The 17057-nt window shown below is 41.2% G+C and overlaps 1 protein-coding gene across 14 annotated transcripts in view; it reads right to left on the bottom strand.

The window, feature by feature from the left end:
* The window catches only part of LOC133598716 (focal adhesion kinase 1-like), a 92713-nt gene extending 75919 nt beyond the window's left edge, over nt 1-16794 (bottom strand). For 11 of the 14 annotated variants that reach the window (XM_061951449.1, XM_061951480.1, XM_072912980.1 and 8 more), the window contains exons 1-2: nt 10327-10426; nt 1456-1482 (exon numbers count right to left, since the gene is read on the bottom strand). In XM_061951449.1, the coding sequence (XP_061807433.1) occupies nt 1456-1482; nt 10327-10363 (64 nt within the window). In that variant the 5' untranslated portion in view covers nt 10364-10426. Of the gene's footprint in view, nt 1-1455; nt 1483-10326; nt 10427-16331; nt 16495-16515 lie in introns of those variants that run through there. The other 3 variants (XM_061951488.1, XM_061951499.1, XM_061951507.1) reach the window with 3 other exon arrangements.
* Nucleotides 16795-17057: the final 263 nt, after the last annotated feature.

The raw sequence follows: 17057 nt of genomic DNA, 5'->3' as shown, positions 1-17057 counted from the left end.
TCTATTCATCATACCTTTATTGATTATTTATTTAATGTGTTTGTGTCACAAACTGAGCACAGGAAGTGAACAAACAAAAGTGTTAAAAATTACTATGAAATGGAAAAGAGGTAAGATTAAATAAACTCTGCTTTTCTTACTCCTTTCTGGACATGCTGTAATGAGAAACTGGAAATATAGGATGTACGGCACCATATTGTAACTGTATGCATGTTTGAAATCAATTCAAACCATAGCCATAACCATAACAGTGAGCGAATAGAAACTCTGGGAGAGCAAAAAAATAGCATACAGACAAAGAGTTTGTTAAAAATCGTGAATATTAAAAGGATTTGCATTCAATGTAAATTAGTATTTTCAAAATATACTAAATTCAATGGAAAAAAAAAAGAAATAAGCCATTAATTTGAGCTTTTAAACCACAGAGAGCAGCACTGTGCCCAGGAATTAATTTATCAAACCCAATATAAAAAAAAATCTGGTTAGAAGTTTGACATGTATTCAAATATTTCATAAAATTTGGTTATTTTGTAGGGCTATTTCTAAGTTTAATAAATAAGGTTATAATGTACATATATGTGCTGTACAAATATGTTTTTTTTTATTTGAATCCATCAGTCAATTACATGAAAATCATATTCAAATACTAAAGCCCAAGAAAACTATGAGTGCAAGAGTGTCAGTGTGATTAAATGTTATGTTTATTATGCAAAGTGTTCCCAAGGTCGAAGATGTCATTGCCATTGTGTTCCAAAGCAGCGAGACCATCTCATCACATTTCAGGTCCCAACCTTGACGTCAGCTCTTGGACAAGCATCCCACTGGGACTTGCCAAAGTTAGCCTTATGACATTTGATTTATCTTTGAAACCTTCTCAAGCAACACACACTTCTAGTTCCAAATATAAAACACCCTATAGAACACAACTGTTACTTAGCAACAATCGAGAAAAGCGTACAAGCCATGAAAGCTGTACCTCTAAACCTAATTCCATCCCAGGACACATTTACACCAGGAAGTTTTTTTTCAGAGCAAGGCATTGCAATACCAGAAAGATGCTGGCCAAGTCAAAATGCAATATAAAGAAATTAATTGAGGACTATAAAGCTTTCTTTTATAACATTATTACAGCATATCATAGCAATCCCTAGTTTCACTCCATCAAGGGATACCATCTGTGCGCAGTTAAGAGATTACATTAGCTCAATCTGATGGGATGCTTAATAAATGGTTTGAGGCAATGCCATGTCTTCATTGATTTTCATCTTGCATAATTTGTTATGAGTTTATTATCATTGTTTAGGTTGATTTATTGTAGAACTCACAGCGTAATCTCAAGTGCACAAAACTGTTTTACAAAAGAATCCAATCCAATCCAATGGTTGAACTATAACATTAAGTGGGCACATACTGTACATTAATTACATAATAAGAAACAACAGTTTTTGTACTCACCAGCATAGTGTGATATTCCGGAAATATCTGAAACACAAAATAAAAATATTGGTCATTTTGAAAGTGCAGCTATAAACATAGTTGTACTGAATTATATTATTTTCATTTGATGGCTGAGTCTGGTCGGTTTATTTTTTGCATGTAAAAAAACAGACAGAGCATGAAAATAAGGGATAGCTAAGTCAAAGTTCACGTTTCTATTTGCAAATTGGAGAAAAGCCGTTGTGTGATGATTTAAATTGTGTATGTATGATAATGTATGTTTATTTAACTTTGAATTATTAAAATGTGATTTTGTTAAGCATCAGTGGGGTACATGTATTCATTATATTCACATTTCTTTGGTGCAGAAAGTTCATTTCCGGCTCCCACCAACCAAATGTTACTATTAGTGATGCCAAGGAAAAGCCAGAAGTTCCCTCCTTTGGGAACACATGGCTTTCCCGTTGAAATACGCAAACGGACAAAGATGGAGTGGCTAAGGCAGGTGTAGTGCGTAAGTATTGTTCAGTAGATATTGGGTACAAGGCTTCAAGCTGAACCTACTACTACTATTACTTGTGAGCCAGGTCTGTCCAACGTGCAGCCAGAGGGCCATTTCCATATGTACATACATACATAGTTACCTCCCAGTGACGTGCGGTGAGGTTCATGACAGGTGAGGCACTGACTTATTCACAGTCAGATTTACAAACATATGAACCCTAAAGAGTATCTTATTCACCATTTGATTGGCAGCAGTTAACGGGTTATGTTTAAAAGCTCATACCAGCATTCTTCCCTACTTGGCACTCAGCATCAAGGGTTGGAATTGGGGGTTAAATCACCAAAAATGATTCCCGGGCGTGGCGCCGCTGCCGCCCACTGCTTCCCTCACCTCCCAGGTGGTGATCAAGGGGATGGGTCAAATGCAGAGGACACATTTCACCACACATAGTGTGTGTGTGACAATCATTGGTACTTAAACTTAACTTTAACTTTACACATACAAACTGTAGCACACAAAAAAGCACATTTAATTAAAAAAAGGTTATTATGGTCTTACCTTTACTTATAAGTGCGGGAACAGTGGTGTTCGTGTTGGAGGAGTTGTGAATGAATGAAATATGAAATCCGTGCTGCAGTCTGCAGGTGTACCTAATGTTGTGTCCCTGCAGTCGTTCACGTACGGCTCCTCCGGCGCGAGCATTTTGTTTTTGCACTTTTTGGCTTCTTGTTAAGTTTTTTTGGGTGGATTCGGTCTTGCACGTGGAGGGTTTGGGTGTGGCTTTGGTTGGTGTGGCGCTCCCGTCGGGGGGTGCATTAACCGGCACCAGGAGGCGGGATTACTGCGAGCATCAGCCAGTGCGTCTTCGCAGCAGTTTTATGATTGCTCAGCACAAGAAATACTTTACACACATACAGTTGTTGACAAAATACACTGTACATTAAATACCTCAGCTAACTAAACTATGGAAATGTATAATATAGTTCATATAGCAATACGGTCTCACTGCACAGCAGGCCAGCAGTTAGCCGAGTCATTGTGCAATCCATGTTGAGGCACTGAGTGACGTGCCTCAACTGGCTGTTGATCACCGCACCGTCTCTTCTCAGAATTTGAACGGCAAATGTGAAAATTCAGCGATTTTGAATAAAAATAATCTAAAACTGGTGAAGTTAAATGGAAAATAACTTTATAGTATAATCACTGAATACATATAACAATTTAATACCTTTGTTTTCTTTTTAAATTTTTTTTCTTTCCATGATGGCAGGTGAGGCCACGCCTCACCTGCCTCCAGTGACCGCACCTCACTGTTACATACATACATAAATACGATTTCAATAAAGTATTCTACCAGCTTGCTGCGGTTCAAATTTATTTGTGGCAAGACACCAGAAGTATATGAATGTATGGGAAATGAGAAACACTGCTTTCGTTTCTACTGGCCTTTATCAACCATGTTGCTGATTAATGGGTGATATAAGGTTACATAAGAAAATCACAAGACTGTACTTATAAACAAAACATCAAAGGATTACAAATGTATTTGAAATTAATAAAACAGGGTGTACCCCGCCTTCCGCCCGATTGTAGCTGAGATAGGCTCCAGCGCCACCCGCGACCCCAAAGGGAATAAGAGGTAGAAAATGGATGGATGGATGGAAAACAGAAACAACAGTACTGTTAGTCCGAAGAAATGCTCTTAGCTTAATCAAACTTCCCGTTATGTATTAATTAATTCAACATATTCCAGCGACTGGGATGAGAATCAGCACCTCCAAGTCCACCCATACGCCTCCCTAGGAAGGTGTTTAGGGCACGTCCGACCGGTAGGAGGCCACGGGGAAGACCCAGGACACGTTGGGAAGACTATGTTTCCCGGCTGGCCTGGGAACGCCCCGGGATCCCCCGGCAGGAGCTCGACAAAGTGGCTGGGGAGAGGGAAGTCTGGGCTTCCCTGCTTAGGCTGCTGCCCCTGCGACCCGACCATGTATAAGCGGAAGAAGATGGATGGATGGATGGAAAATATTCCAGACAAGAAAACGGCACTGTCACTAGACAACCAAATCGACCCAGCTTTTTCAAGTCTACAAACAATGACCTAAAAATTCAAACAAAAACAGAACTGAAACATCTGTTACTGCTGCTCACCGACACTCACTTCACCACATTGTACTCCTACGCGTGATGCTGTCAGCCTTCTTCTTTCTCCCTTCAGCTCGAAGCGAAGAGAATAGCTGCCTCTGGCTGCAAACCCAGAAGTGATGCCACGCTGAGGGCATGGCTCAACTCCATTTTCATTGTTGCAAAAACAGATTTGAGCTACTCTGCAATCATCAACCTCTCAGAATACCGTAATTAAGTTACGGTCACATTCAATATTAAACCTGTATTATAACATTGTGTTCACTGATAAAAAAGATGGAGAACTTTTATAACAATTTGACTGCAAACATGATCTTATATTAAAATTAAAGACAATTGTTAGAGCTGCAACAAACAACTATTTTGATAAACGACTAGTCATGAAGGGCAGCACGGTGGAAGAGGGGTTAGTGTATCTGCCTCACAATACGAAGGTCCTGAGTAGTCTTGGGTTCAATCCCGGGCTCGGGATCTTTCTGTGTGGAGTTTGCATGTCCTCCCCGTGACTGCATGGGTCCCCTCCGGGTACTCCGGCTTCCTCCCACTTCCAAAGACATGCACCTGGGGATAGGTTGATTGGCAACACTAAAATTGGCCCTAGTGTGTGAATGTGAGTGTGAATATTTTCTGTCTATCTGTGTTGGCCCTGCGATGAGGTGGCGACTTGTCCAGGGTGTACCCCGCCTTCCGCCCGATTGTAGCTGAGATAGGCTCCAGCGCCCCCCGCGACCCCAAAGGGAATAAGCGGTTGAAAATGGATGGATGGATGGACTAGTCATTAACTATCCTAACAGTCGACTATTATGAAACGTACACTTATTCATAACTTAACCATTCTGCCTGAGATATTTTAGGCATTTGCTATTCATTCAGCAATATTAATTATACTGTAACTGTGCTGCTCATTAGGCTGCTACAAAAATAACTATTAAACTTTTGTCCACTTATAAGCAAGGACAGACAAAGTGCTGACAAAAACAAAGTACAGTATAATTTTTTGTGAAAACAACAACAGTCAAAATAGCAGAAATTACAACAAAGCACCAAAGCGATCTAGCTTCTTTAAAAAGAAAAGTGAATTTTGTGATGATGACGCGCAACAGGTTTATAGACAAAGTTTGGCTGGCAGAATCTATTTTTCACACAACATAATCTTCCTGATGTTAGCTGTCTAGCTAAGAAGTGAACTATCTTACAGAGTACACTGCATCCTCCAGATGTCCAACATGCTGCTTTAAATAAATAAAAACGTCACTGACTATTGATGACGTCACTGACTATTTGGGCTGTCTTCCACGAAAGATTTTCATAGTCACATCTGATTCCTTAGATTTTGCCCATAGTTGACAATCAGTCATGATTGAATGTAGTAGTGTATACTAAACTGGTCACTAGGTGTCAGTAACATCACATGGATGTGCTCCAGCACTTATATGTAAATAGTTAACGTTTAATAAATATATTTATAAAGTGAATAAAGATTAAACAAACAAAGATCTGATTTGCGACTTTTTACACATTAAAAAAATGCAAACCCACTGTTTGTGAGGTTCTCGGCTTTGGTGCAGCACCAAGAGGACATCAAACTTGACTAAATAGAGGAAGAAAAAGTCGTAACAAAGTTTCTGTATGTGAACCAGCAGAAGGATCATTACCTTTGCAAAAGGAGCGCTACACCTATGGGACAAGGTGGTGCGTCCACAGCACATGCCGTGTCCAATTTGCAGTGGGACGAGAGCGAGATTCGGCCGGCGAGAGGCACGGGATGGCACGTTGGCCTGGGCCGATATTTGATAAGTCAGTCAACCGACGATAAATGAAAATTAAGTTGGCAAGTTTTCCAGCGCCGATAAAACCGCCACGTGCATGCTTCAAGAGTATTCACACTTTTCGTTGTTTCCAGCAGCTATGTGCATTTGTACCACAGAAGAATGAAAAGATGGGGGTGAATTATCTTGTTTTTTTGTCCTGTCCAGCTACTCAGACAAACCATATTGTTGACGTAGATGCCCATATTTGACGTACAGATTTACTTTACAAAAGAGAAGTGTGAGATACGTCTCTTGTTGCCTTAATTTTATTTGCCTTTATTAAATGGATTTATATTAATGATTGGCGCAGTCGGACAGGAGCAGGAGGGGATAGAAAAAGAAAACATGGAAAACAGAGGGGGAAATTGCTGGGACAAGAATGGGATAAGACAGAGAGACAACAACAGAACAGCATCAGCAAATAGGATATGTACAAATATGATATGAAAAGTGATAGCAAAGAAGCAGTTAGTGAACTAAATATTATTAACACAGAAATGACAATGAACAGTATTGCACTACAAATGGAGCAATACAAATACCAATAGAAATAGCACTATTGATAATGGATAATAATAATTATCTATATTATCCATCCATCCATCCATTTTCTGCCGCTTATTCTCTTCGGGGTCGCGGGGGGCGCTGGAGCCTATCTCAGCTACAATCGGGCGGAAGGCGGGGTACACCCTGGACAAGTCGCCACCTCATCGCAGGGCAATCATGCATTACATACTATACATTACCTTTTGGCCTATATTAATTTATATTATTATGTGTTGTCAACTTTGTACTTTTTTATGTCATTGCCTGAAATAAATATATTATTATCAATGCAATTGTTTCAAATGTAACAATACATATATGTAATGATAACTTGAATTACAAAAGAAAGCAGATAAATGGAGGAGAAGAGAGAGAAGCAAACTGTATTAACAATGCAGATTGTTATAGTAAAAATAGGTTGAGCTTTGTCAGAGTGCCGTGTTTTACTCAGTTTCCCCTTGGGGAATAACGTTAAAATATGTTTGATGAAACGAGACTGTATGCATGAGTGTATGTATGCATGAGTGTATGTATGCATACGTGCTTGTATATGTACAGTATGTGTAAATGTATGTTTGTACAGTAAATATGCGTGTGGATGTATGTACCGTGAGTGTGTATGTATGTACTGTATTTGTGTATGTATGTGGGAATGTATGTGCCTATGTATGTGCGTAAGTACCTATGTGTATGTATGAAATAATTAATAATTATACAAACATTTGTATAACTGTGAGTATGTATGTGAATTTATATGTACATTATATTTGTACATACAAATATATATTTGAGGCAATATATATATTTGGGGTGAATTATCTTGTCCTCATTAAGTGTCTTTGACTCTTTGTGCTGCGAGCATCACACAGTGCAACTAGTTAGCATGTAGCAGCTAACATGGACAAAATGATCACAAAACCAAATGCCACCGCACCACTGTGGGAATACTTCCGTTTAAACCTTTGAAACAAGATGAGCCTATCACCACCAAGGAGCCAGTTTGCTGAATGTGCCCGAATATGACAAACCTGCACGCCCACTTCAAACACAACCACCGACAGTCCACACTGGCGTTTGGTGAACAAGCTAGGTCAATGTAAACAAAACAGTGCAAAATAGTGTGCGCTTTTAGAAAGTGTGGTTAAATACATCACCCAAGACATGCTGATATTTAATACAGTTGAAAAACTAACTTTCTAAAAGTGCTCCAAACGTTTGACAGATATTTGTCATGTTGCCATATCATGTTGGTGTTCCCTCACTCGGAATCTGCCAGACTAAAGCTTGTTTGGCATATGACCTGTTAATACATCTGCTTATACTGTAGTTTATATTGTTACTCTGTACTTTTGTTTAAAAAGGTCCTAACTTGATTATCAGTTAAGTAATGTACAACTCTATCTCTGCCTACATGTTCAATATTGAAGTGCAACTTTGTTTGTCAATACTTTATTTAGCCATTTTAATTATTGTTTTGCTTGTGTATATTTGAGACACCCCCTAACCCCCTCCTTAACACATTTTACTGCTTTTGGTTGCGGTTTTTATTCAAGTGAAAAATTTTGCTAACAAAGTTTTTTTTATTGGTATTGTTTGCTTTATTTAACTTGGAGATTTAAAAGTTTTCATTCCAATTAAAGTTAAAGTTAAAGTACCCATGATTGTCACACACACACTAGGTGTGGCGAAATGATTCTCTGCATTTGACCCATCACCCTTGATCACCCCTTGGGAGGTGAGGGGAGCAGTGAGCAGCAGCGGGGGCCACGCCCGGGAATCATTTTTGATGATTCAACCCCCAATTCCAACCCTTGATGCTGAGTGTCAAGCAGGGAGGTAATGGGTCCCATTTTTATAGTCTTTGGTATACAATATTAAAATATACGAGAAAGATAAGGTTATTGCATTTGAAAGGTTATACATGCATTATTATTATGTATTATTATTACATCAATGGTTAATTAAGTCTCGTAAAAATATAGGCAATAATTTGTAGGTCAATATATCGTCAAGCAAAATTTGTTACCGGCCCAGGCCTACACAGTGCTTTGTGTCTATACAGCACAGCATCCCAACGAGCCTCAATACGTCTCCCATGTAGAATTATCTCCCCAACACTGTAAGTAAAATATTATTGTGTGCAGACAAATATATTTGATATAATAAAAAATGTGGGAGGCTAAAACACAGACAGCTGTTTACGTTAAAGTTCCAATGATTGTCACACACACTGGGTGTGGTGAAATTTGTCCTCTGCATTTGACCCATCCCTATGTTCACCCCCTGGGTGGTGAGGGGAGCAGTGAGCAGCAGCGGTGTCCGTGCTCGGGAATCATTTGGTGATTTAACCCCCGATTCCAACCCTTGATGCCGAGTGCCAAGCAAGGAGGCAATGGGTTCCATTTTTTGTAGTCTTTGGTATGACTCGGCCGGGGTTTGAACTCACGACCTCCCAGTCTCAGGGCTGACACTCTAACTACAAGGCCACTGAGCTGGTTCAGGCCACTGAGCTGGTACGTGACATAGTACCAGGAAGCAGCGTCCTGAAGCAGTGAAGAAGACATGATGAACGCAATCGATCTATCCTCCCAACACACCTGCTGAACATCTCAGCAGGTACTCAACGGAGAGGGTATGGGGGTTTAATAGCAGACGATTAGACTGCGAGGTTGATAGTTGAATCAGATTCCTCTGAATCGAATCGCCGTGTCTTGGACTATTTGAAGACAGCCATACCCACTATTAAGGACAAATTTTAGTAACAATTTTTGACGCACCCTACTAGATACTGTGATTTTGAACACGGGTTGTTCACAATGTACAGTTTATTATGAGGAAAATGTGTTGCGTTCCTGGGAGTTGTGCAGGGTAAGTTTACTGGGTCCTTTTAGATTTGAATGTGTATGAGATGCAGGACAAGTACATAGCAATATCACTGCAGTTACAATTATTTAGCACCATTCATGAGTACTAATAGCAAATGTTGTATGTTACAATTACATTATGAGTGTGTGAAAGGTTAATAACAGCCCGTGGAAGGTTTATAAACAACCTAAAATCCATACCATATTCACATAAAATAAAAACTGTCACTACTTTGCCTAAATTTGCCTATCACGGGGGGGTCTAGAATGTAACTCCTGTGATAATCGATGGAATTTTGTATATTATAAATATCAGCTATCTTGGTGTACTGTAAATCAAGATTAAACTTTTTTTTTTGTGCAGTCATAGTAAGTGTGCAAGATGACTAAAATACTACACATATTTCATGATGACTGTTTTGCTTTGAACTTCAAGCTTACATGTTGCCTCATGGGCGAGAAAGGGGACACTTGAGAACTGATAGTAGAGATCCTGTTTTTAACCCTTTGCAGAGAAATGCATCAGCTGCCCTGAACTGCTGACAAAGCAGTTTTCCTCAAAACAAGCAAGTGTGAAAGCACTTCCGTTACACTAAGACAGTCTATTATACCATACACATTAAGTCCAGTAGCAGCTTTGATTATTGTATTTGATATTTAAGTTTGCTTAATTCTAGCTCTAAAAAGTCTTTAAAAACTGTATAATACAAGGCAGCCTAGAAGTGCATCTTGGTAACATATTTCATACCTTCCGATCCATTTGTTTGTCAAAGTTTGCCTTCCGTTACAAGCAACCAGGTTTATCAAAGCAAAAGAGAGCAGGCTGACACCATACCAGAAGTGTCCTTGTTTGCGCTGCACACTCAGCCAGTGTGTGAGGTTTCCACATGCAACTGCTTGCATGGTGGCGAGCAGCGCAAATTCCTTTCCAGCCCTCTCAGCCTGTCAGACCCTCTGTACCTGCCTCGCACAAACCAGCCCAAATAAGACACTCCCGAGCCGACCTGCCGCTACATACCTCGATTGGTGCAGCCAAGAAAATCCCAGAACTGCATGTTGGCAGTCTTCAGGCAGAAGATTACACCTCTGCTCTACACAGAAGCGTGTATGTGTTCCCCTTCTCCTCCCCTCTCCACTTCCTAGTTGTGCTGTATGCCTTCACGTAGGAAAGGGAGAACTCCCGCCTCCTCCTGATTGTTTCCGATTGACACACCTTTAAGTGTCATTTCATAACAGCTGCCTACCGAGCCTCCACTTGCTTCTCTTCCCATGGTGCACCCCTGCCCCTCTTGCTTTCAATTTCACCCACTCGCCCCTGCCACCCCCCAGTCTTTATTTCGCCCTGACAGAAGCCAGACAGGTGTGACCATCGATCGAACGTCATCGCTGTTGCTTCCTTCATCCCTGCAGCCTTGGATTAGTGGCAGGAATGTGAGAAGTGATGCCCTTGGACATGTGGATAAAAGCCAAAAGCTGTCAGATGATTTATATTGGTTTAAAAATGTCTATGCATGCAATTTTAAAGATTTAGAAACAGCTCAGTACCATAATAAAAAATATATTAATATGAGGCTTGTGCACATTATCACGTCTGGCGGCGTGGCTCAGATGGTAGAGCGGCAGTCTAGCAACTTGAGAGTTTCTGGTTCGAATCCAGCTTCCGCCATCCTAGTCACGGCCGCTGTGTCCTTGGGCAAGACACTTCACCCACCTTGCTCCCAGTGCCGCTTACAAAGATGTATGAATGTTTGTTGTGGTCAGAGGGGCCTTGGGAGCAAATTGGCTGCCATGCTTGGTCAGTCTACCCCAGGGCAGCTGTGGCTATAATTGTCGCTTACCAACATCAATGTGTGAATGTGAAGTGTATGAATGATGGGCTCTCAATTCTGTTTGTAAAGCGCTTTGAGGTCTAGAAAAGCACTATATAAATCTAATCCATTATTTTTTTAAATTATTATTATAAGGCGTGAAACCATGAACTAACTAGACCAGTACTTCTCAATTTTTATACTTTAAAGGGGGAACTATGATTACCGGTACTTGAATCTACCATACATTTAGAACACTTCTTTATGGTGTAGATACTGTATGATGCACTCTGTCTTTTGGGGTAAATTTTGCATACATTTTGCTCTACAGTCACATCTCTAACCTGCTTTTTCAGTCTGTCTGCAAGATGTTCGATTGTGGAGGTGTTCCCAGATTGCAAATGAAACTTCACCCCACCCTCTCCTCATAATTTATCCTTTGAAAATGTACATGGACGTACACAGTCCCTTGTGTACGTATTTGTGTGGGGACAGGGATCATATTTAATATTGCACATGTGTGGATGGAGATATTTAAAAACTATTTTTAAAATCAGATTGATCACACTTTTGGATTTGAAATAATCAAAAGCGTGATTAATCTAAGTATTATTACTTGCTTGCATAATTTTAAATAAATAAAAAAAGACTCCAATATTTGGACAAAAATTACATTTCATTGTCAAAATGTCATCCAAGAACTTTTGTAAATGTTTTACTTGAATGCATGTTATTTATTTGATTAAAACCAAAAGCTGTTGTCCCACCTTGACTTTACCTCGAAAATCCTCAAAAATAAATTGTTGCACAGCAGCTAATTGAACCCTTTCGGTCAAGTTCAGGGAAAATCACTCTACGGAGACAGCCCTCGCAAAAATGACTAATGATCTGTTGCTAACTATGGATGCTGAACCGTCATCCATGTTGCTGCTACTTGAAATTAAACGATGGATGTCCACTAAATTTTTGCAACTTAACGCTAAGAAAATGGAAATGCTGATTATCGGTCCTGCGAGACACGGGGCACCTATTTGATAATACCACCTTGACGTTTGACAACCAAACAATTACACAAAGCGACTCGGTAAAGAATCTGGGTATTATCTTTGACCCAACTGTCTCATTTGAGTCACACATTAAGAGTGTTACTAAAACAGCCTTTTTTCATCTCCATAATATTACTAAAATGTGTTCTATTTTATCCACCAGCGACGCTGAGATCATTATTCATGCGATCGTTACGTCTCGTCTTGATTACTGTAACGTATTATTTTCGGGTCTCCCTATGTCTAGCATAAAAAGATTACAGTTGGTACAAAATGCGGCTGCTAGACTTTTGACAAGAACAAGAAAGTTTGATCATATTACGCCTATACTGGCTCACCTGCACTGGCTTCCTGTGCACTTAAGATGCAACTTTAAGGTTTTACTACTTACGTATAAAATACTAAACGGTCCAGCTCCATCCTATCTTGCTGATTGTATTGTACAATATGTCCCGGACAGAAATCTGTGTTCTAAGAACTCCGTCTTATTAGTGATTCTCAGAGCCCAAAAAATATTTCTATAATATTTATCTTTTCTGTTCTGCCACCCTCTCCTGCGTGGAGAGGTTATCAGGGGACCACGGATGACCCAGGATGAACCACTCCTAATCATTTGGGGACGTCTCTGCACTGCTGACTTGTCTCCATTCAAAATGATCCCCTGATGGTCTCCCAATGGACTGGACTTGCACATGAAACCGGGCCCCGGGGTGGCCAATCCTTATGCATCAGTCGGTACCGTCTCTGCGCCCCAACGTGTCTACATGCAAGAGGTTCCCCTGCTGGCCCCACTATGGACTGGACTCTCACATTATTAACCATATCCACTCAGCAGCCATTGCACCAGTCGCCCAGGTGGGTTCCCCAGATCTGCGGTCCCCTCCAAGGTTTCTCATTACGCCCAATGGGTTGAGTTTTTTCTTGACCAAATGTGGGATCTTAGCCAAGGATGTTGTTGTGGCTTGTGCAGCCCTTTGAGACACTTGTGATTAAGAGCTATATAAATAAACTTTGATTGATTGAACTTAACTTTTTTTCTAAAGTCCAGTCAGGGTGTATTTTGAAGTGAAATTTGCCACTGACGTATGCATTGATCCCAAGTGGAGGAGTTCAAGTACTTCAGAGTCTTGTTCATGAGTGAGGGAAGAGTGGATAGTGAGATCGACAGGCGGATCGGTGCGGCGTCTTCAGTAATACGGACGCTGTATCGATCCGTTGTGGTGAAGAAGGAGCTGAGCCGGAAGGCAAAGCTCTCAAATTACCGGTTGATCTACGTTCTCATCCTCACCTATGGTCATGAGCTTTGGGTTATGACTGAAAGGACAAGATCATGGGTACAAGCGGCCGAAATGAGTGTCCTCCGCCGGGTGGCGGGGCTCTCTCTTAGAGATAGGGTGAGAAGCGCTGCCATCCGGGGGGGGGGGGGGGGGGGGGGGGGGGGGGGGGGGCCGCTGCTCCTCCACATCGAGAGGAGCCAGATGAGGTGGTTGGGGCATCTGGTCAGGATGCCACCCAAACGCCTCCCTTGGGAGGTGTTTAGGGCACGTCCGACCAGTAGGAGGCCACGGGGGAGACCCAGGACACGTTGGGCAGACTATGTCTCCCGGCTGGCCTGGGAACGCCTCGGGATCCCCCGGGAAGAGCTGGACAAAGTGGCTGGGGAGAGGAAAGTCTGGGCTTCCCTGCTTAGGCTGCTGCCACCGCGACCCGACCTTGGCTAAGCGGAAGAAGATGGATGGATGGATGGATGGACGTATGCATTGACCTGATCCGAGAACTGTATAACAACCCGTGCCGTGCAACCTTTCAGGTAATCATCTGCCTTAAGGTAAAGGAGCATCCATCCATTTCCTACCGCTTGTCCCTCTCGGGGTTACGGGGGGTGCTGGAGCCTATCCCAGCTGCATTCTGGACAAGTGGTAAAGGAGCATGAATAGTCAAAATAAATTATGTGATTAATCTGCGTTTACACATGATAAATGCAATTTTTTTGTGATGCATCATGTGTTAACTCGTCATTTTTGACAGCCTTAAAACACCACACATATCACAGCACCAACACACACCACAGCTCTCATGTGCGCTCTATTGCAGTGGCTATACAGAAACTATAGGCTTGTTCACACTGCACAGTGCAGGTCAATTACGATTTGTTTGCCCATAGTTGCTCCTTATTAGATTTTTTCATATCAATCTGAACAGTACAATTCCAAATTTTTCAAATCCGACGTAGGCCTCTCTCTTAAGTGGACATGAGTCTGAACGATCGGGTTGGGTTCACCTGACCAATACATCATCAAAAAGCGATAAACGCCATAATTCTCCGAAGGTTGCCAAATAAATAGTTGACAAATGAGCAGAAGACAGGCAAAAAAAAAAGTTTTAGGAACTCACGTCAATGTTACACAACTCCTGTCTCCGACTGCTTGCAAACACGCTCTTCCGAGCAGACAATAAGGCTAATGTCCCACAAACTGCAAGAGACAAAATGCTTTCCTCTTCCTTTTTGATCTTTGATGTGCAATATTTTGGTACAGAAAACTTTGACCTTGATTGCACACAATCCTTGAAATTGCCACAAATGCACCAGAACTGAGACCTACTACAATTGGAGCTATGTTTACTGTGTAAACACTGCAGCACGTGTGACGTAATGACGTCATGTTTGCATGTGGGTCAGTTTTCGTTCACATTAGACATCACATTTTTTCACGACTGCATAAAAAAGGTTGGATTTGACAAAAAAAAGTTTTTTTTATTGGACATTCTGCATTGCAGTGTGAACGTAGACTATGTTCACCTATTTAAAGTTCTGGGCACTCCATGCAGTCCGGACTTCAAGTTATACTTTACATTCATTAAGCAACAGAATATAAATTTAAGCTTTTTTTTTTTTTTTTTAAATCGAATTAATCAATTAATCGTTGCAGCTCTAAACTGGAAAAATTGTGTCTTAACATTGGAAGGATAAGCATGCCATTAAAACAGTGGTTCTTAACCTGGGTTCGATCGAACCCTAGGGGTTCGGTGAGTCGGGCTCAGGGGTTCGGCGGAGGTCAAAACACACCCGACTAATCGTGTAAATAAAAACGTATCCCTATCGGCGTATTACAGATACGACAACAGCATAAGTCAGACTGATTTGCAGGTGTGTAATTTGTTGTGAGTTTATGCACTGTGTTGGTTTTGTTCTTTGAACAAGGTGATGTTCATGCACGGTTCATTTTGTGCACCAGTAAAAAAAACATGGTAACACTTTAGTATGGGGAACATATTCACCATTAATTAGTTGCTTATTAACATGCAAATTAGTAACATATTGGCTCTTAACTAATCATTATTAAGTACTTATTAATGCCTTATTCGGCATGGCCTTATTATAACCCTAACCCTCTAAGCCTGGCCCTGACCCTCTAAGCCTAACCAAATAACTCTAAATTAAGTCTTTGTTACTTAGAATATGTTCCCCTAGTGTCCAAAAAACTCTAAATTAAGTCTTTGTTACTTATAATATGCTCCCCATACTAAAGTGTTACCAAAAAGATATAACTTTGTCTTGAATTTGAAAAAAAACATTTTATTTTTCACTAAAGAAGGGTTCGGTGAATGCGCATATGAAACTGGTGGGGTTCGGTACCTCCAACAAGGTTAAGAACCACTGCATTAAAACGATAGTGAAAGCGATTCCTGATGATTCACACCGTAACAATAAAAGATGACATGTCCAGGAATAGCTATAGTGAGTCAGGAAGGCCAACAATACCCTCACTTGTATTTAAAGATGAACATATGATGGCCATGAATGAGTGTTGATTGCATTGCCAATAATAACAGGGATGCAGTTAGTGGCTGATGAGGTGTGCACATGACAAATGGCATCATATATCATGTACATTTAACTCATCAACTGGTGATTTGTGGCACTCTAACAAGATTATTAGCATTAAAGCAGTCAGTAGAGTGCAGTGTTTTGATTCAAGATGGTTAACTGAGACATATTATCTGAAAAGACATGCATCCTTGCGTCTAGAAACAACCCACATGCTTCATTATTATTTTCGTGAATGACATAGTGAAGACATTTGCACCCAAGTCACCAGAGGGGTGGTTTCGACCACTGCACCACTCAATGTCTGATAGGAATACAAATTACTGATATTAAAATTTACCTCATTATTTTCACTCTCGGCGAGCTGCAGTCGTACAAATGTCGCCATGTGAGCAAAAAGACAACCCTCATACAGCATCCACGTAAAGCCCATTGTCTGTCTGTTAGCCCTTTAATGCTAAGCTATCACGGCTAACGGTGGGCTATACCCACCCAATCCGCCCCCATGTCGGATCAATACACACCCGCTTTAGGCTCCCCAGCCAGGCCGCACCTACTTCCAGTCACCGGGCACCTTTTTCCAGCCAGTCCGCCTGGTTTTGCCACATTACTCCCAGTGATATCACAGAAATCCGACTTGGAGGTTGTGTGTACTGTCTACCCGCCGCGGGTCCCTCTCTGCCTGCTCTGAGACGGAACAGCGCCGTGCCCGGCTGCCAGAGTCACTGACGCTAGCAGTCTGTTAGCAAGGCTGCCGCCGCTCTGCTGCATCTGGAGCCCCGGAGCCAGGGCGAGGCGATACGGCAGGTCGTGGTATCGACTCGATGGCAAGTAAACAGAGGCACCTTTACTGATACCGATACGTTTGACTTTACATTTTTTCCATTTGCTTACACTCAATTTTACTACCTGTGTGTCTTTTTGTAAAAGGATTTACACGTTTTTCCAAACACCACATTCACTTTTCTTAATTCCTAAATTATTTGCAAAATGACACACGGTCAAAACATGCATATGCCCATTCATCAAAATAAAGCAAGCATTTGTAAAAATGTAGTTTTATTGT

Source organism: Nerophis lumbriciformis, linkage group LG04, assembly GCF_033978685.3.
Source record: "Nerophis lumbriciformis linkage group LG04, RoL_Nlum_v2.1, whole genome shotgun sequence".
Classification (NCBI taxonomy): domain Eukaryota; kingdom Metazoa; phylum Chordata; class Actinopteri; order Syngnathiformes; family Syngnathidae; genus Nerophis; species Nerophis lumbriciformis.
This window is presented reverse-complemented; position numbering and strand designations above follow the sequence as displayed.